At 33.1% G+C, this 22,381-nt stretch overlaps 1 protein-coding gene and 1 long non-coding RNA gene across 17 annotated transcripts; both read right to left on the bottom strand.

Annotated features, from left to right (window-relative positions):
- Nucleotides 1-5,031: 5,031 nt before the first annotated feature.
- LOC108214851 (AUGMIN subunit 5) lies at nt 5,032-15,926 on the bottom strand. The gene is made up of 10 exons (XM_017387067.2): nt 15,202-15,926; nt 14,042-14,581; nt 12,702-12,855; nt 12,180-12,353; nt 10,700-10,909; nt 10,135-10,320; nt 9,752-9,911; nt 6,714-6,903; nt 6,104-6,236; nt 5,032-5,706 (listed from the first exon to the last, which is right to left on the bottom strand). Exons 1-10 carry the CDS (start codon nt 15,690-15,692, stop codon nt 5,578-5,580), a joined length of 2,367 nt encoding a protein of 788 aa, XP_017242556.1. The 5' UTR covers nt 15,693-15,926; the 3' UTR covers nt 5,032-5,577.
- Nucleotides 15,927-16,926: 1,000 nt separating this feature from the next.
- Nucleotides 16,927-20,794, bottom strand: LOC108210907 (uncharacterized). Of its 16 annotated transcripts, none has more exons than XR_010289874.1 (7): nt 20,500-20,794; nt 20,134-20,220; nt 19,542-19,725; nt 19,183-19,321; nt 18,114-19,000; nt 17,954-18,028; nt 17,100-17,840 (listed from the first exon to the last, which is right to left on the bottom strand). It is a non-coding gene; the product is annotated as an uncharacterized LOC108210907 (long non-coding RNA). The 16 variants fall into 16 exon arrangements; XR_010289875.1 differs by having other exon boundaries at nt 17,100-17,498; nt 17,584-17,623; nt 17,727-19,000; XR_001804925.2 differs by having other exon boundaries at nt 17,100-18,028; nt 18,114-18,199; nt 18,573-19,000; nt 20,500-20,790.
- Between the last annotated feature and the right edge of the window lie 1,587 nt (nt 20,795-22,381).

The raw sequence follows: 22,381 nt of genomic DNA on the forward strand, positions 1-22,381 counted from the left end.
GGATCGGATCGTTAACAGATAAGATTTGACTATATCCTTATCCATTCTTTATCGGATCAGATTTTTAACGGATCGTATTTTTTTAATAAGTGTCCATATTTATTTATTTAACCACAGATCGGATCGGATATCAACAAATGGCCTAGGTATATGGTTTTGAGTTTTAAGTGTAGCTATGGCAGTTAGTTTCTTGTATTTAATTTTTAATTATTTTTGAAGGAGTTTTTTGTATTTTGTTTTGTACATATATATGGGTCCTGTTCCTTGACAACCGCGTGTTAAATAAGGGTTATTTAACACACTGTACGGGGGCCGTTGGATTTATATCTCAAGGGCTCAGATCTGATTTTGGGTTTTTAATGTATCCGCGGTTATTTTCCGCGGAAGGAAATACTCCCTATCCGCAGTTATTTACCGCTGAAGGGAGTTTTACCTATCCGCGATTTTTTATAACGGATACATTAAAATCTCAGATTGAATCCGGGCCTTTGAAATATACATCCAACGGCTCCCGTACAGTATGTTAGATAACCCTTATCTAACACGCGGTTGTCAAGTAACAGGAACCCATATATATTTGAGTTTTGTCCTCAAAGACTGCTGGAGGCCCGTTTAACTTGTTTTCGCATGTTGTCACCTAGACCATTCAGTGGTGTAGTGTACAGTGTAGAACTGTAGATGAAATTTATATCCGATCTTTTTAGGATTCGTATGTCTAATTTGAAATTTGTACCAGTTTCGAAATGTGTTAATGTATATTTAATATAAATATAATAATATGATTTAATTAAATACATTTTTAGGTATTATTTTAAGAAACATAAATCAAATCTTTATATATATATAATTTTATACAAATTTATACATGAATATTTATTATATATGCATATATATATATATATATATATGAAAATATACTTATATATTTTAAAATTATATATTATATTCATGTAAATATATATTTTTCACATGAAAATATATTTATATATTTTAAAAAAAATTATATCGTGCATATAGAATGACTCCATATCCTGCATTAAATCACCGTGTATTTTGTATTCGTGTACCAAAGCAGGTGACATCCCTGAAATTCCATTTTAGATTGCCATAGGCTTTGGAGCCTCCAAATGTTTAACGACTACCTCTTTTTTTTTAGATAAACCAGCTTAAATATTTCATTAATAAAACTACGGCAGCTTGCTTTACAATCAAAATTAGCACAGCTCCGACAACATCCCAACAACACAATGCATAAAATCTGATAAACTACCTAATATATTACTACTACATAGACTAGAAAACAAGACCTGCAGAATGCATGCTTGATCATTAAACAAGCACGAAACAGATGATTAAATGATCTTCTTCTGACCTTTTGCTGGCAAACCTCTACTAGACTACTACCACTTCCTTTGACAACCAGATTTACTTAACCATCAATGCCGTCATCAGCCTCCTCACCAGTCAAGTCTATTTCTGCCGTCCATTTCTAGTTGTTCTTGAAGCTCTTCAAAAGGCTGAAGCTGAAATTCGGCATCCCATACTGGGCCATGCACAGAGCCGCCCTATTCCTGGAGGCGTTCACAGACACCAACTCACAGTCCCATTTCGTGCCGTCATCCTGCCTCATCCCATTGTATGTTCTGCTCATGTTGTTAATCTGTCTGACCACCTCTCCCAACCCTTCTTCCTCAATGAAATCTCCATCTTGATCCAAGAGAATCCCGTACGCATGAAATCTTGTGATTCCTAGCAACAATACCAATACCATTTCTATTTCCATTCTGCAACGGCTCATCCAGTGTTGATGCGCGGATATTAATAATGACTATCTCAATGTCAGTTCTGGCCAACCACCTCGCAGGGCAATCCTATTAAGCAAATGAAGTTGTGAAATAGTTGTTTACAACATTTGTCTTCACCTCATCACTGGTCATACGTCTTAAATTTAATTTCCTTCATCTCATTTTAATAAAAAATTAAAAATTATATATATATATATATATATATTAAGAAATATTAAAAATTATATATATATATATATATATATTAAGAAATATTAAATTAAAATATTATTCTTATTTTTATCATTATAATAACACCAATTACACAAAAATATAGTTATTTACATAAAATCTAGAAAATAAACCAATCTATAAAATATTCCGAATTTGAAGTTTAAATGATTTATAAAAGCGTACCATCCCCTCTTTATCTCAAAAGCTTTCTGACCCGTGCAAAGCACGATTGTTTTAAATTATTTTTTCAATATTTTTTATATCTATTTGTTATCTTTTCAAATTAATATTATTTGTGTTATAAAAGAAATTTAATTTTTCCATCATCTAATAAAAAAATCGAATGAAACCCGGCGAAAAAGCGGGGAACATTTTGCCGAGAAACGAAGCTTCATGTTTGTTTTTCTTCAAACCCTCAGTCCGCTCTCGCTCACCGCTAATAACAGAGACTTCGTTGATTTCCCACATGTTTCAGCTCATATTTTAAGTCATATTATGTTGATATCTATATACGTATATTCTAGCTATTAAAATATTTGTTAAAATATAAATATAAAATTGTGGGTCAAATTTAAAAATTTTAAAAATAATTATATATATATAATATTAAATTAATTCTAGATTATGATCCTATTAATCATTCTGATTAATCACCGATTTTCTGATACCCGCTTTTTATAATACTGGATATTTGTTTTTTTATTTATTAAATCATAATTACAAATATAATATGCATATTTTTATATAATATAGATATATTTGTATTGGAGTTTCGATTATAAAGTTATTAATGCATATTAATGAATAGGCATTAATGTCTAATAAATAGGTTACTGTTAAAAGTCCATAACGACCTTTATATATATTAATACATATATAATGAGTAAGGGTAATTTAGTCTTCGAATTAAATTACTCGTAGTTGCTCTATTAGATATATAATAGATTCAAACATAAAAATAATAATTATAATTCTTGTGCATATTAATTATTACATTCAAATGACTAATTTTTTATTTTTTTTGAAAATGACTAATTTTATTATTGATTCTTTGCATGACAAGTCTTGAAAGGTGTCTGAGTTGATAGTTATGTAAATTTTGTATAAGGTAAAGAAAGAGGACACGTATTCTGAAGGGAAAAAAATTGGACAAAACAACATTATTTTTATAAGATGGAGGGAATGTTTTGTACTGCCCAGCAAAGGTGTTTAAGTGGAAATAAGTTCCATTCCGTCGTCAGGTTTATCTTCTACTTGAACACCGAATGAGGCTCACGTCCAAGAGCTTGCTTGGAGGGCTTATACCTTCCGGTTTTATATTATTTTCGATTTTAAATAGAAATACATTATTTGTATGATAAATTAGAAATTAAGTTAAAATAAATATAAATAATAAATTACATAAAATATAAAAATTTCCCAAACTAGATGAATTAAGTAGCGATCTGAAAACAAAACGACTATTTGTTTAGTTCGTTTTTTGTTTCACAATCAGATTATAGTTGACAGTTCGGGGGTTTGTCCCGGCTGGGTTTGCGATTCGTATTAATAAAATCCTTTGTTTGTCAAAAAAAATAAAAAAATTGTTGTATTTATCTCAATGAATAAGTTATTATTTTAATCTTATCCAAGTCGACTCTTAGTTTAAAACCAAATTTAATGAGATTATTCGAACGGCGCTCTGAGGGTTCATGATGCTGGGTTGCTATATTATTGAAAGATAATAATTCGGCTGCATTTGACATCAAGCTGGCCTACTGTGGACGACAATTCAACACAAACACCACGGCGACAATTCAACACAAACACCACGGCTATGCTAGGCGGCTAGCCTCCTCGTTATAAACCTGTCTGCCAATTATTTTTTTTCTTCAATACCACTATACTCACTCTGTTTTTTTTTATACTATGACACTTTTGATTTGGGCACGTGATTTTAGGTGCGTTGACTGGATAGTAAAACTTATTATTTTTAATTGATTTTTTTTGTGAATTAAAATTTTGATTACATATTTTTATTTAGAAAAAGAAAATTTTAAAAATAATATTATTTTTTTTTTGAAAAATAAAAATAATATTTTTAATTATCCGGTCAAAGCACTTAAAAGTGTGTGCCAAAAAGTCAAACGTCATATATTAAAAAACAGAGTGAGTATTATCTTCACTAATTTGATACAGATGTCGCCTTGTCGATTACCAGTTTATCGTACATTATATTACTACTCTGTACATCATTTATACATTTTGCATGCTGGACAAGATTGATATATAGACTACCTGTCTACCTATACTGTCTAGTATTCTTGTCTTTATGTTAGGCCATAAAAAAGAACCAGTAGTAGAATTTCAAATACTCCCTCGCTCACAGCTCACAGTCCCTCTCATTTTCATAAAATATACTCCCTCCGTCCCTTCCATTTATTTACAATTTCCTTTTTGGATGTCCCATCCAATTCTTTACATTTCAAAACTTACCCAAAATAGTCAATAGGTCCCACCACTTCTTCACTTTTCTTTCCTTTTCACACTACTTTTACTCCACTATCTTCTTTTTATACATTAAAAATCAATGGGTCCCGCCACTTCACCCACTTTTCTTTCTCTTTTCAACTACTTTATACATATTTCTTAACCTCCGTGCCCAACCCAAACGATAAGAAATGGGAGGGACGGAGGGAGTAGTTTTATTGGAGTAACTTATTTTCAACTTTTTTAATTAAAATTAAAATATTAAGCTTTCATTCAGAAGAAAAAAATTGTCAAAATAATTTATCAAATTATATTTTATGATAACATTAAAATGTGTGCCAAACCCCTGTCCCTCAATGTAAACAATTGAGTGAGGAGGACAGAGTATACGAATAGTTTACTACTCAAAAGCTTGAGAAGTGGATAATGCAATCACACATACGGTCAGAATTTTATAAACCTGAAGGAAACAGGTTTGAGTCGGTATCCGTTTAAGTTCAGGCTATAGCAAAATGTAGGAAACGAGGGAGTACAGGTGTAGAAGTTGAATAAACACAACTACGCTCAATCCCTACCATCATTGTCTTTCAATATGCATACCAATCAATCAGTTCACACTTTACCATAGAACTTTTATCGAACAAAGTACCCCACCCCAGCCCCTCTAAAGTTAATTTACTCTCCCTGTACACAGCCCTAATCAAACTCAAACATTACAAACAAGGGAGAAAGAAATAAAGTGAAAACAGAGGCAACCCAACATACGATCACACAACTCCTGCCAGAGGAAGAAATATCTATACATGCCCAATGAAGGAAACTTCCCAGCCCTGCCTGAATCCAACATATAATAACCCACCAACCGATCTAACCTTGGGCTCCCCGATCTAACCTTGGGTTCTGTTAAGACAACTGAAACTGCTATTGTACAGGTCTCAACAGAGGATTCACGAAGCACAATTGCAACCATACCATACAAACATTTAGTTAATGTCTGCAATTGGCATAGGACTGATAGGAGTGAGGAAGGCATGGGCCAAGGGCAAACTTTAGTATTCACCCCATAAAACCAAGTGCCTAATGAGTATGATCATAGGAGTTCCTTGTCATAAAATGTAAGAAGCTGCTTCACATGGTTATGCCAAGCGGCAACATTTTGTCCATCAACAGTAATCCAGTCAACAACAGTTGACGCTGGTTGTTCCCACCATTCATCAAGCTGCCAAAAGAATTTCAACAAAAAGAAATGAATGACGTGGGAAGAAAAGATGCAAGTAATTTGTTTGCTCAAAAAAAAAAGAAAGATATGCTAGGGCCATGTTATAGCTTTTATTGACAAAATAAGAAGAAGAAATCAATCTCTCAGTACCCTGCTTAATGGAGCAGCCAGAGTATATACAATAAAATAAAACAGAACCAGCCAGATAAGAAGCAGGAAATTCGAAACATATATTGACGGTTTTTAACATGGGTACCCACATCTGTAAACAAGTAGCCCCAGCATGGATGACTTGACAGACGACATAATGTTGCAAGGATAACAAGATTCTAGGCACTAAACCATATACTTAAAGGATAGTGTAGACAACACTGGCAGTAAATTATTGACTACTTACCAACCCCCCTATATATTTGCAATCTTCCTGGCATTTCTGAGCATTTATAACTCCAGTCTTCAGTTCATTTAACCATTTCTCTGTAACAGTTTTCTCTTGTTCTGCAGCCAAATTCAGGCAAAAGCTTGTTGTCCTGTCAGATGCAGTATACCAAGCATATTGTGTTATTCCACTTCATCAAGTTTGCATGACAAAACATAGAATAGATAGAGAGATTGTGATTAAAAAAGATTAAGGACTCATTTTTTTACTATCTTGGCCAAATAATAGTGTAAACATGTAAGAAACTGAGGCAGTTTGCTGGCCATGCAGCGTATACACAGTATGGCCTGGCAAAACTCAGGCCTTTTGTTGTTTTAGATCTCAAACCCAAATTTATAGGTTCACAAAGGATTAAATCATACAATCCATCTGTAATTTTGCTATCTAGTTCAGGATTATATAGTAATGGGTTGAAATAGGTAAACACTATACAATGCCACTGCCATATGATGGGGGTTAGTTAAATGGCTTACTGTTGAACAAGGGAAAGAAGAATAAGGAAAAAAAATGGAGAACTGTTGTTTTATAATGTCCAGCAATAAAAGAAAAAGAACAAGTTGAACCGCACCTTTCATACTCTTGCTGCACATGATAAGCGTGATTAAGTATTGAATGACCACTTTCAACCAAATCTCGACGTATGTGTACCAAATTAATTGCTTTTGCCAGGTCCTCCAGCACACAAGCCTCTGACCCGCGAAGTTTTAAGCAGAACTCCATTGATTCTAAAATAGATGCTAATCCAGCATCTTCCAAACCTAAAACAATACAAGGCAGTTGCATAAACCATGTTTTAAAAACAAATTTGGGGGGCAGTAGTACTATATATCAGAAATACTAAAAACAATATATAGGACATTACTATGACAAGCTCAATGCAGACAATAAGGGCACCACATGTAACTCCTAATATTTCCATTCCATATAGAACAAGCAATATAACAAGAGCGCGCACGATGATGACAAGCATAATAAAAAAATCTGAGGTAAAACTAAAACTGACTGTAACGTGCTGCATATAAATTTGTTTAAGAATGACAACACAAAATAAACTGGGGAATAACCCATTCCCTTAAAAGTAAAATTTTATTTAGCGCTCGTTTGGTTGGGTGGTATCAAGAATCAGGTATGGGTTATTAAACCCACCGAATTCATACCTCATGTTTGGTTGAAAATTTTCTACTCATACAAATACCTCAAACCCCCAAGGAATGAGCATTTGAAACCCAAGGGGTAGGTGGGTATGAGAAGGTGGTATGGGTATCATTTTTTATGTTACTTTTTTATTCTTCCAAAAAATATTTATATGTACAAATAAATGTCATTATTAACAAAAAAAATTAAATTTTTTTATATAATATAATAATTTAATTTAGTCAATAACATACTATACTGTGATAAGCAAACATGGGTATAATTTGGTTATATTTTTTTTTGGTTTGGTCATGTTTGTTGGTCATCCCTAAATTACCCTTACTTAGAAAAGAAAAAGAAAAAATCCAACTTAAAAAAACTCTCATTATACCTACAAGTCTACAACACGTGTAGTTCTCTTACTCTTACATCATTAAAAAGTTTTAAACAGTTTCAAAGACTAAAAAATACTTGTGATGTCCTACAAGACAAAAACTCCAACATTATCCTTTCGAATATAATTTAATTGGGTCATGTTCAAAAGAGAACCATTAGACAGAGAACCCTTACCTTATTTCTAGTATTAGTTACGGTTCTGCAACAGAACTGCAAATGAAAAAAATGTCTTATTTATGTATTATATTTTGAAATTACTTCTGAACACACACAACGATGCAAAAAAAACATGTATTTAGATTTAAAACCTGAAAATCTATGTAAAATATAGGGTTCCGCAGCAGTACCTTAGTGGTTCTATGGTTCTATTTTAAGCATTAGTTCTGTCTTAAACACTAATATCTTCTACTCCAAAACAAACAGGAATTTATCATGTAACTGATACAAAATAAACAACATTCTTTTCTTATAATCTAGAAAATAAACATTCTATTCTTATAATTTATAATTAGTTAAAAGATAACAAATAAATAAAAAAGTAAAACTACTATCAATAACATAAATTAATATTTAAAAAAACTGATAAATAGATTGTTAAAATATATATTATTTATATTACCTACTTATAATATAGAAATAAATATTGTAAAAGTTAATTCTCTAAAAGAAAACTTAATCAATTTGTCAATAATATTTTATCAAATTTCAATACATTACCATATAATTTTCCATATAAAAAAGAATATAATGAAGTTAAAAATATAATTATAAATATAAAATTTTGAATATCTTTTTCAAGAAACAAATATAAACAATTATATAATAAAAAGAGACAAACCAACATGTCTCTTCTTTATTATAACGTGTTCCACTCAAAAACAAACACGAACCATAATATAACTCTTCTTAATTCTAAAATACAAACACGAATCATCATGTAAACCTTATTAACTCTAACTAGCGTTGTGTACTCCAAGACAAACCGGAAGCGATAAATTATACTCCCTCCGTCCCCCTCAATTGTTTACATTGGAGGGGGACACGGAGACCAAGACAATGTATAAAAAATGAGTAAAATTAGATGAAAAGTGGGTAAAGTGGTGGGACCTATCAATATTTAATAATAGATTTGAGATAGTGGAGGAAAGTAGTGGGTGTAATAGTAGTTTTTATTGTTAAATATGAGATAGTAGGGGAAGATAGTGGGTGTAATGATGAGAAAAACTTACCATTTATAGTAACGTAAAGAAATGAGAGGGACATCTCAAAATAGTAACTGTAAAGAAATGAGAGGGACAGAGGCAGTATCTTTTTTCTTACAAATGAAGATTTACGAAATATGAAAAATATTAATATTAATTGAAATACACATCATAACATATTAATATTAGAAAAACATTTACTGATAGATAATAAGAATATTTATGTTCATACTACCGATTTATAATATTAAAAGAATTGTAAAAGCAATTTTCAAGAGAAATATAATTTAATTAAACTTCAATTCATTTATACTAAAACACTAATAAAATAATGTTAAAATCTACAATACAAATAATAAATTTTGAATTATATACTCCCATAGGCTAGTAATATTTTAAATTGAACAGATTCACTCCAACACTCAACCAAACACGTGATATCGGAAATGATACCTTAACCCCATACTACCCTAACCTGATTCCTCATTCCGACCCCATACCACTCCGCGAACCAAACGCCCCCTTGGAGGCCTACTAACCTAAAACACTTCTTGATTAATGGTTTAATATTGTTTCCACCCCACTGAAATAGTCTAATGGTCATGGTAAAACTCTCTTACAAGGAAAAAAGAAGAGTTCGGGATTAAAGCTTAGCTGTCGATCAGGAAAATTAAAACTTCTTTAGTGAATTTGTCATATTAGACGAGCGTACATGTAACATAACCTGTATTTTGAACCCCCGTGTGGGACAGAACCAAGAGAAAAAGATAAACAGAACTACAACAAACAAATCTGATTAAATTACCTAGCAAAAGAATTCAGATTAAATCCAACTCAAACATATAGCACATTCTAAATTATTAATAGAACAAACCTGCAGGGTATTGAAGAGCAGCAGAAACACGGCATATGGAGGGAATGGCAGATGGATCTCTAGCACCAGCCCTTGCAGTCAACACAACAGCATTTTTTTCAGCAACAGCAACTGCTTCTGGGCCTGTGGATCCACTGGCACCCATGGACTCCAAGAGTGCCTGGTAATATCTTTACATTTTTAGCTCTTTTAAAAGTGCAATAGGTTTTAAGCTCTTTCGAGAGTGAAAAACTGTTTTATTACAAAAACGCTAATTTCATGCCCAATTGGGTATGTGATAAGAGAATCAGAACAGGCCAAGTTTAACACAAAAAATATCCTGTAATTATTACCTTTAGTGCACAATAATTACAAGAAACAATTTCCATACATATTCCATTTACCTGTGGGGTCGAGGGAAGCATATATAAGCTGTTATCTGGACTTTGGTAGAAAGCTGACACTTCTCTTTCAATAAGATCTTTGGCATCATTTGATATGTTCATCACAACAGTACATGCTGGAACTATGGTGTCTGATGCATACTCTCTTGCAGCTAATGGCTGCTGACTCCAAAAGTTTGCAGCATCCTACAATGGAACCAAAAAAAAACATTGCATGAAGCAGTGAGCATCTCAGAAGCAAGGCTTCATCAGTGCATATGCCATGGGCCCATGGTTGAAAGAATCATTAATAACTGAATGCTACATATAGCACGGTGATAGTCATATATACATTGGTGCCCCTTCTTCGAGCAGTGTTTGTGTGTGGAGTCGCAATAAATGTCGCGTTACAACTTAAATGTGTCTGTTTACGTAAATATCACACATTATAAAGATCAGTTATACTTGACTGACAACTATAGTTTTAAAACATCAAATCTTATATATATTCACTTCCATGACAGAAATCGCATAACTGCTTTTTCACATGACAGTTCAAGAAATATTTATGGAAAATTGGTCTTACCATGTTTGCCTTAAGTAGAGCTGTATAAATGGACTCAAGCTCCAATCTACGAGCATCAAATTCTTCAATCTTTTTCCACTTCTTTCTCAAAGAATCTTCAGCTTCCTTCCTCTCAGCACATAATTTGTTCAAACGTTGCACTTCAGATATCAATGTATTCAAGCTAGCCCTTAAACCAGCTGTTTCCCTTTCCTTGGACCAAACTTCTAACTGCTTCAAAAAAAAGAATTTTCATGTAAAATAGAAAAGATTAATTTAAACAAATACATGCATATATCCCAAAAAAATTATACATAACATGATATCTTCTTGCTGTGTAATACTTGTCGTTTTACAGAATGGATAGTTTCAATCTGCAAGCTTACATTGATGACTGTGAAATGAATATACACTAACAAGACAAAAGAAAGATCCTGGCTACATAATCAAAAGCACCATATAATAGTCAAATAAGCAGTGTAACTGACAAACAGTAAAATATTAGATAAATGATAAATCCAAACAGACTATTAGATAAATGATCTTTGTGTGTGTATGTGTTTATGTATGCATAAGTTGATTAAAACTGAAATATACATGTAGTATTATCTGTTTATATATTGGTAGAGTTAATGTGTTAATGTGTGTACATGAAAGGGGGAAAAAATATTTTTGTAATTCAACATATCTATTTTCTGATTGATATACATATGAGAACTGGAGTGTTAAAATTTGTTATAGGAAACCACGTGTATAAGATATATATTATTATTTTCTTAATTATAGCAACTAGTCGGCTAGTCAACAAGCTGGACCTCTATTGACTCGACTCGACTTATCGACGTGACAACCATGCGTCCTTTAGACCTTTGCAATACTCATGTAAAATTCAAAAACAGATCAACTCTGAGAGCTGCATTTGAACAACAAATATGCATTCTGCTTGATCGAGTATACTGAGAATTGATATGCTTGTGTTGCACATTTTAATCCCATATATTTGAAACAGTAAAAACTAAAGATACATTCTGCTGCTTACAGCCTATTTAAATCAGCTAACCCAACTCTCGTACACCAGAAAGCAATTCCATTTCTGTATCAAATAGTATATATATTGACCAAGGAATATATAAGTATGATGCCAGAAGAATATACAATCAAGTGCCCGAACTCCAAAGTGATAGAGTAATTGATCCTAGGCTTCAGATTCTAGCAAACACGAGATGCATATAAATTCCGAAAAACTTTAAGTGTTAGTCTTTACTCTTTAGTCTTTAGTTAACCTCGTACAGTTCCCATGTGCATCCGTTACAGAAGCAGCTTCATTAGTCCTTAAAAGATACATATAAGTTGTTTTAAAACTGAATGCGATCATAAATGTCATTTTGTGTCTTATGACTACTGATTTTTTCCAAACATAATAAAGAAGCAAAGGACACAAGAATGACTGATTCATCATTCACAACATCATCCTAAACAAATTTGCTAAAAAAAATATTACCTCTAATTGCCTAAGACTACTCATGTTTTGAGATGTGCCTCCAATGACAGTGTGAGAAGAAACGACATCATTACTTCCTAGCAATCGCTTCAAAAGCTTTTGACACATGCTTCTAGCTTCTGCAGCTTTGTTTAGTGAATCTTCAGTAGCCACAAACTGCTGCACGTGGGCTTTCTGTAAAAAATAATCTTTTCAATTGTGAGAATCAAATTACATCGACTGTTGGGTATTTTTATTTTCATATATTTTTTAATTTTTTTATTTTGTTTTGTTTTTTTTTTGGGGGGGAGGGGGGGGGGGGCCTTAAGAACACAATTTCAACATAGACAAGCTCCCAGAGTTAGCATGTACATATTTAGACCTAAAACTTGAAAACAAAAACTGTTGAATAAATTTTTTTTTAATTAATATGAAAGGTTTGACAATCCTTAAAGCGAAGTAGCTGAAAGAATTCTTTACCAATTTTACAGGCCTGACAAACTAGATGCAGAAAAAGATTATGTGAAGGTAAAGACAGGATACCTGTCTTTCAAGAAGTTGATTTTGGGTCCCTCTTAAAGGCACATCACCCCCAATGTTTCCGTTTCCGTTTCCGTTTCCATAAAGCTGATATTGTAGGGGCGAGCTTATATCAGAAGAAGAAGCATCCATGACTCTATTATTTTCATATTTGTACCTGGTAAGGAACAAAAAATTACCAACCAATTGAAGTGTATCCTTTCTTTGAGGGCTATGTACACTTGTAACAAAAAAACTATCCACTGATTGAGAAATATATTCCGAGGAGACCAAAGTGGAAAAACATGAATGAAGGCTAGAAAAGCAAAAGATGAACTTCAGACCTAAAATAGAACAGTGACAGTGAATAAAGTGGTTGTAGGAAGACTTAAACATAATCCATTTCAGTATACCAATACATGATAGCAGAGAAGCTTAATTTCATCTCAGGCAATTGTAAATAGCATCAGCCGAACAAAAACAAAATCTACTTAATATACGTTAGTAGTAAGGATGATGCCACTACAAATAACAGTTCACACCAAATGTGCTACATAACCTACTACAGTGATAGGATGTTGCAATACATTATTCCTCGGAAATGGTTAGAGTATGATGTCACTAGAAAAGTAAAAGATGAACTCCAGACCTAAAATAGATCAGTCACTGTAAATAAAGTGGTTGTAGGAAGACTTATACATTATCCATTTCAGTATACCAATATGATGATAGCAGCGTAGCTTAATTTCATCTCAGGCAATTATTAATAGCATCAGCCACAGGACAAAAACAAATCTACCTAATATACGTTGCTAGTAAAGATGATGCCACCACAGATACTGGTTCATAAACAAATATTTGTATGCTATATAACCTACTACAGTGATAGGATATTATCGGCAATACATTATAGTATGATGTCACTGAGGATATTACATTTACAAATTAGGCAAAAGGATGTGCATATATGTGTTTAGAACTAATAATATAAGATCTCTAAGGATGTCACCACAGCATATGCAAATTTAGTCATTGAAGAGAAATGAATCGACTGCATAGTAGTGCATGCATTAAATCTTTGTGTTGAGTAACAAGGACCGCAGACATTTAGCAACAAAAAAAATGACATGATTTTCCAAATATAAATTTATAGAATTGGGAATAATTAAGGAAAAGCCTCCTAGAAGAAATATGCAGTAGCAACATAAGTAGTTACAGACACATGGTGGATCACAGAACTTTGTAACTGACGAATTGGAAATAAAAAGGGTTGGTATTTCTATTCAAGCACTCATACACCATACGACTTGGTGAGTGTTCCTACACCACAATTGCAACAAAAGAAGACATATAGCTATACATACCTTAAGGTTTCTGCATCAGCTCTAACATCAATTTTCTCTATTTCTCTAGTAATCATTGATTTTAGCCTTTCTGTGTATGAAGTGATTGCTAGAAGCAACTGTTGGGGGCTTTTCGAACAACTTATAATAACATCTCTAACCTCTTCAGGGATCTCGCCATCAAATTCAAATCCTAACTTGGCAGCTTCTGCCTGAGAGTTAGCATGGATACCACATCCTTCATAAGCTGGAAAAGAGCTGCGAATCTTTTCAATCATCTGTTCTACAATAGACTCACATGCCTTCCGGATGTTCCTCTCCCTTGCAGTTTCAATTAGAATAATGTCATCCGTTGACTTTGAGCCTCTGACAGTGGAATAAACAGAATCCTTCTCACTGCCGGTGTGGATACTGGTAGCCAGATCAACAGAGTCAGAACTGGATCGCTGAGCATCTCTTGCTTGGTTAACATAATAACGTAGTCGCTTATGATACTCTGCAAATATCTTTGCCGCTTCATCACACTGTTGATCATAAGATTCCAACATTACCTGTTTGTGCCTGCACTATATTCAATGGTACATGAATATGGCTACATACAATAAAAAGGTCTATAGTCAGCCTAACTAAAACAATCATCACCGGTACTATCAATGACAGGCTAATACCTCATATTATAACCTGTTGGTTGCAAATCGCACAAACTTCCAGTATGACACTATGAAGTTACAGGTAAATATAAATTAAATTAATGTCAAATCGGTTATAATACTAAACCTAACAACAATCAGTAGACTATCAATCACAAACATCAAGACAAATCAAATCAAATCAAAAGGAATCTTACTTATTGGCTTCTTTCATTAGTTCAAGCCACTAATACGAGGTACACACAATTGCATAAAACATTGAGCTTAACTTTTATCATATTACTCATCAGCATTTAAGTCGTATCAATGTAATTGACCTACTTTCTACTCCCCTTGCAACCACATTTATAACTAGGTTGTAAAGTTTTAATTACTTCGAACCGCTTATTTATTTCCTGAAGAATAAGAACCATACTAATCCAAAAACATAATGATACCTACACTCACTATGCGACAAAACGTCTACGCAGAGTATTTAAAAATATTAGCCACATTAAATACTAAAAGTGTAACATAACACAAGCATTCGACCTGTAATTAGACCGCTCGTCGAGCATCCTCTTCCTCTCAGCCTCCTCTTTCGAAACCTCCAACATCCTCGCCTTCAACTCCTTCCGTTGCCTCCTAACAACCTGCCTCAACCTCTCCACCTCCTTCTCCGCCGCATCTCTCTCCTGCAACGCAGCCTCTCTACTACTCTCCCCTAAATTCGAACTCGTAGCCGTCTCCTTCCTCCTATCTCTACTCCTCTTCACCGTCTCCACCTCAATCCCCTCACTGCCGTGCACGAGTATATTCCTCCGGATATTCTCCACAGTTTTCTCCGATTTGACTCGCTTCAACAGGAAATTCCAGACGGGGATCATGTTTCCACGGAGAATTCGACGGAGCGAATCGGCGGAAGGCATTGAAGCCTTGCTGGAAGCAATGTAAGGACCAAGCGGCCTGTATCCCATCTCTTTGTGAAGCCAATCGAGAATTACATCTGGTTGAGGCACTGATGAGCTCTTTGAGCTCTGCATCTTCAACAAACCCTAGAATTTCAAACAAACTCAACACTTATATACGTATATATGTGTATGTATAGCGAAAGGGAATCAAAATGCAGAGGCTAATCGGTAAAATGACAAGCAGATCTGGTGAAGATGCTGTCTATGCTGGGGGAATAGGGGATAAAAAATTATCGAATTAATTTGCAAGAAAGCGCGATTTTAAAACTGAAATACTACGGTATAGACTATAGTCCGTGCGTCGATATTCGTACCGGAGAATGACATGGAAATTCTTTTAACATTTTGTAGTTAATCAAGAATCATATATTATCAAAAACTAGTAATTTTTGCCCGCTACGCATGGGCATAAAAATGATTATTTTGTAGTAAATAAGTTCATAAATTTTAAACAAATTGATTATAAATCTAATATATTAACAATAAATGATTTTATTTCAAAAGATTAATCTATCCTTACTCATTATACTATAAATGATTATTTCAAAAGACTAATATATCCTTACTCACCGTACATATATTTTGAGTATACATTTATTTATATATAGAAAGGTTAATATTTATGTTATTGTTAATTGTTAATTTCATTTAATATATTTCAATTGACTAATTTTAAATATATAATTATATTTTTTTCACGTGTGACCCATAACAAAAAAAAAGTAAAAATCTATCACATAATAAAAAATCAAAGACACGTGAATGGTAAAAACTATATAGATGAATATCATGCATGTAGTAAAAAAATTTCACTTCATTCTTGTTTTAAGTAGGAGTGGAATAAGATTTATGCATCACATGTTTCAAAATTTTTCCTAAATCCTAATGTAAGTGAAAACCTAAACTCATCATTACTGCAACTAAACTATAAATATTAAAGTTGTTACTGATTCTATATTCCTTTTATTTTGGTATATTGATAAAAAAATTTGTCAAGCTTCAAGTTTTACACCTGACCATGTTTCAAGTTTTACTTACCCTTGTTATAATCATCTTTCAGGTGCAATGAAAGTATTGAGTACAGTAAAAGTTTTAACATAATGATGTCCAACAGAAGTTTCATAGAGCATCAGTAGTTTTAAACATACCATAATCCATATAGCTGATTACAAAAGTGAATCATATCAGAGGCTTAAATATATAACAGAAATATATATATAAGAATCCACTCAACATGGGATTCTGAACCAGGAACCAGCCCAAATCCAGCATCATATATGACTGCAAGTACAGGAGCCACTGTTCAAAGATATAACAACTTATATTAAACAACACTCTGGCATATAATTCGGTATATTGTTAGTACATTGTTTCTGTAGAGAGTCAGAGAAAAAGGCAAAGACTATTGATACTTAATTTGTATTCCTTGGCTTTCTCTCAATCTATACCACTTCAATCTTCCAGCATGGAACAGGTGGCCGCTGAAAACATTAGGTACAAAGAGTTTATTTCAAACAATATCTAGCAATATTCTTGTTCGAGCAAAACAGAAACCAGCATACATCATCAAATTCTTACCATACATCATCATATTCTTACTTGCACAATAAACAAAAGGAAGAAGTAATTACAACATTAGAAGGGACTTGCATGGCTTCTGGTTAAACTTCTAGCAGGACTACTTCCACTTTTAATAGGACTTTTGCTAAAACTCCTGCTTCCACAAATGACACGTGATGGCTTCCACTAACACTTCTGCTCATGCTCCTATCAGGGGTCATGCTTATTCTAGGGCTCATGCTCGGGTTCTTTATCAAGCTTGATTTTGGACTCAAACTACTTCTGCTCAATATCCTAGGAGGACTAATGCTTCTATTCCTGCCCATCAATGTAGGAAAATTCACAAGATTTGAAAGAGAACTCGAATTAAAGAAAATAAGATAAAAAATTATCAACAGCTGACCTATTTTTGCCAGGATGGACATCAAAAAATCAGGATGTCTCTAAAATCCATAAGTTAAACCAAAAATGGTTGAGAACATTTGGAAGAGTATTTACATAAATATATAATTTGGAAATTGAGTAAATATTGAAGAAAACATATACTTCCAAATTTGATGCTATCCTGAAAATGATGTTTTAAAGTGGCTTTGGGTGAAATATTTGACAAACCACTTGATCGAGCTTCATTACACTGGGGAGAGTTGTTAAACACAGAACCTACCATAAAAATAAGCAATAATATTTAGTTTACAGTAGCATGCAAACAACTAATGAAGCAAGTAAGGAGATGAAGGCCTTAGTCTTATACTGTGACATGATGAAAGGCTTACAAATCATCTAATGCAACAAATCATCTAATGCAATATGGAAGCTAATCCCCCGTCCGAACAGCCAGAAATTATTGTCTGCAATTAAAAGGCTTACAGACTACAGAGTTAATAAGAACATTTAAATATAAGAGGGAAGCACTAATAACTAACTGTAACATACATTTATTGCATCCTTCATTCCTTTTGCTAATAGGCCCTAAATAATAGCAAGAAAAATCCTTGTCCTCTAAAGTGAAGATTAGTAGCCTGAAAATTTGTTCACACATCATAACAACTGAGAATTGAGGTAATAAGTTATATAGAGACACTGAGACCTATATATACTGAGCTCAAGTTATCACATATCTAACATATGCTATGTTGTAGGAAATACATAGAGAATATGCATGTGTTTTTATATCCAGGATGTACAAATTGTGTCTTTAATATCACTCTCAACAGTAGTAAAAAAAATGCATTTCTGGAGGACTTTGCAATTCCTAATGACTATATGTAACTGCACTACTGTGAATAATCTATCTAATCAGATGTAAGGATCTCAAATACTGGGCACAAGAACGATCAGTATTGCAGACTAATTTGAGACGATATAACTTCTAGTTAAGATAGGATAGCGTACCTATTCATCAGGAAAGGTGGCAAAAAATGAATGCTTCATCCTCCAAAAAAGTCTGCAGACTTCGTCTTCATGAGATACATGGTCCCTCATTGAATTCCACGAGAAAACCCAACCTTATAAGGTCTGCCAGCTGACGTGTGTGATCTTCATTCTCCCACATTAAGCCTTCAGCGACTACTTCAGAAAAATGTGAAGCATACTCAATTATGTTTTTTGGTATCCCGTCCTTGTCTAATTTCTGCACAAAAAGCTTTGGAATCTGTTTCTCCCATCCGAGCATTTGCCTGGCTTCAACATTGAGGGTTTCACCAGAGGATATAATTATTTACAATCTCTCTCCAAGCCGATAGCAGGAAAACACTTAATCGTGATCTCAGATCGGGTGTGGTTGTGTCTAGCTCAATTCTCATTTAACATAAGCGAGTGGCCTGCAGAGGGAAAATATAATTAGAGAGTAGATGATACAGCATCAACAGACACTAAAAACATAATGCCTAGCTTTATGAGGTTCTGCAAGTCTTATCAAATTATCATGATCGATGAAAATCTACCGAGACAATGCACTTCAAAAAATAAAAATAGATCTCTAATGTAAACAGAATATATGTACCACAGTAGCAGTAGCAATTGTTGCATAGTCAGCCCATCTTAAATATGTTCTTAATCTGCCTCTTGAAGCATGGTACAAACTTGAAGCAACTCCTACTCCAATCAAGGAATGAGCATAAAGCTTAAAGTTCAGATTTTTTCTGCATCATATCAAATAAGGGAGTGAGCAATAAACGACAATAAATGATTTTATTCCAAAGAACTAATCCATCCTTACTCACTATACACTTCATACCTTCACCTTTGGATTTCAACATATAATCAAACTGTATCAAACAGAAATCTAATTATGAAGTGTCAAATTCACCCTACATCTCTAATTTTAATTAATTTAACAGCAGAAGTAATAGAAATACAAACCGAAACTCGCTGAATTTCTGATTCGACAATGCCTTCAGATGTGTGGTGTAGAACAACCTTGAGAGGTGTGGTGTAGAACAACCTTCTTCCTCTAGGTGTGACATTAAGATTCATCTCATGCTGCTCGTTGTGCGGGTATGCTCAGAGTTTTCAATTTTTAATGCCCAAATCTTGTAACTGTTCCCTATAATTAAAGCATGCTCGAAAGTTTATTATAGAAGCTGGTATCATGTATATAACATAAGGACACTATGTGCTACATAGCAGATATAGATATATATTACATATATTATTGTAACTTTTACAATGCATATCATTAGGAAGACAGGACCACCAGAGTTCATGACTCCAGAGGTGTCTGCAGAGGAATACAATTAATTAGTAGGTATTTATGCATTCGGAATGTGCATTTTGGAAATGGTCATAGACACTTTTTAAATTCGGATTATTTTCGATTAAAGAATTAAATCTTATATAGCAGAAGTAATTCTCATACAGCATCTGAATCTGTTCTGCTCATAAAATTATCATGTCAAACACTCCACTCCACACAACACACTCACACACAAACATAAAACTAAAAGCAGAATACCTTCAGAATTGCTTCTACAGCCTTCCCCTTGGCTTCCTGAGCAGCAAAGCGATTTCCCTCGCTAACCTCAACAGAAAGATCTCCCATCTACAACAAAAACAACAATCTCAACTTCCAAACACAAATTAACAACGTGAATTAAATTAGTTTGACGGATTACTTGCCAGAGTCCCTGCAGAAAGAAACAAATATCATCACCAAAAAAAACTATCATATTCGAAGGTATTGCTTGGGGTAATAACACAAACACATAACATACTATATGCGGAGAAGAAGATAAAGCAAAAAAATTTAGTAACATGTAAGAAACTATAACCTAATTGAAACACAAAAAACGAATAATCAAAATAAAACAACCACAATCACCTCTTTCATAGTTCTTCAAGAATGTAAACCAAGACAGCCATAAAAATGACGGTAGATGAGAACGAAAGACAGATCTATAAATTTTGAATTTGAAATCATAGACCAAAATGGATATAAATGGGGGTGAGGATACTGAGATGGTACACAGCAGTGAGACAAAGTTTAAGAAAGAGCAGTACAGTAACAAAAACGTGACTTGTTAGGATACCGGATATAAGAGGCAACAAAGTTTTGAAAATAGGGTGAGTACAGCTTTTTCTTTTGTATGTTTTCCGTGAATGGTTGATGAGTTTAATAATCAGAAATGGGTTATACAGTGTCACATTACCAAGCTGTAGGTAAAAAAGTTTGGACAATAGTAGAAATTTGGATGGCATTTTTTGTAAATAAGTATGAAGAATTGGGGTAGGGGGTGTAAAAAATCATTGAAATAGGATTCAAGATTTATGATTTAAGGGATTTAAATTAATAAAATTATACAATATTGTCTAAAATTTAAAGCGGCTTAATTATCAAATGTATCACTTATTCCGGCCCAATGTATCATCCGCATCACTGCGAAATTTTTAGTCTCACATAAGCCACTCAACAGACTAACAGTTGCATACCGATAAATCAAATTAAAAAAGATGTTAATGTTAACTTTTTCCGTTAAGTTCGGGTGACATAGCGCTTACATAGATTGCAGGAATAAAATAATTTTAAATTTAACAAATAAAGTAAAAGAAATTCTTACAAGTCATGTATAACGAATTGCTGAGGTATAGCCTTGTTCCAGGTTATGTCAGATGGCCTCCAGTTATTAGTCCAGAAGAGGCAATTCCTACAAGTTCTGTCTGGCAAAAAGAAGCTGATATTTTTGAAGATGAAGAGGATGAGGATTCTGAGAAAGGTGATCAACCATCGCAGCAACCAAAGAGGAGTGTCAAATATAAAAAATGTGACAAAAGATTTTACATTAATAAAGCTAGAAAGTAGTATTAGGCTTTTAGTTCACGTACAGGTTTAAAACCCTGAATACACTACACACACTTATGTTTACTGGGGAATGAAGTGATGTTTAAAGGGGAATGAAGTGAAGTGGAATATACAGTCAGCAGAAGTAGCCATTATTTTTCCACCTCAGCTGCTCCCGTTAGTTTTTTTTTAATTTGATTTAACGGAATGCAACTATTAGTGTGTTGAGTGATTTAAGTGAGACCAAAAATTTCGCAGTAATGCGGATGATACATTGGGTTAAAATAAGTGATTCATTTGATAATTAACCCAATTTAAAGCTTTTGAGTCGATCTCCAAAAAAAGGACAAGAAGTTTTTAAATAAACTAACAGATTTTACCACAAAATGATAAAACTAAAACATATTAAAAATATTTATATTTATTATTAATTAATATTAAGATGTATAACAAAATAAATTCTAATCAAAAAATTATTTGATAAAAAACACTTTAGAAAATATTAAAAAACTTTCATTTATAATATTATTGTAACAAGTATGTTTATTTTTTATATTTTGATTAATGTTTTATAGAAATCGAATTATGTTTCAGAGAATTAATATAAAATCCAATAATTATAAGAATTAAGAAAAAATTGATACCATTTTTTATTTGTTAGTCACGAAATGATATTGAGGACATTGAATATGTCAGTATCAAATTATCGAATTTGTTTCGTCTACGAATTATTAATTTCAATTTTATAATTTGGAATACAGCTTTAGCAAGTTAGAAAATACATTTATGTTATATAAATCTTCAACAATTTAACACAATAATAAAAAAAATTATAAATCACAAATTCTCAGTATTTTCCATAAATCTATCTCTATAGATATACTAAGTGTTTGTGAAAGGTGGTATATACAAACTTTGTGTGTTG

This window comes from Daucus carota, chromosome 3 (assembly GCF_001625215.2).
Source record: "Daucus carota subsp. sativus chromosome 3, DH1 v3.0, whole genome shotgun sequence".
Classification (NCBI taxonomy): domain Eukaryota; kingdom Viridiplantae; phylum Streptophyta; class Magnoliopsida; order Apiales; family Apiaceae; genus Daucus; species Daucus carota.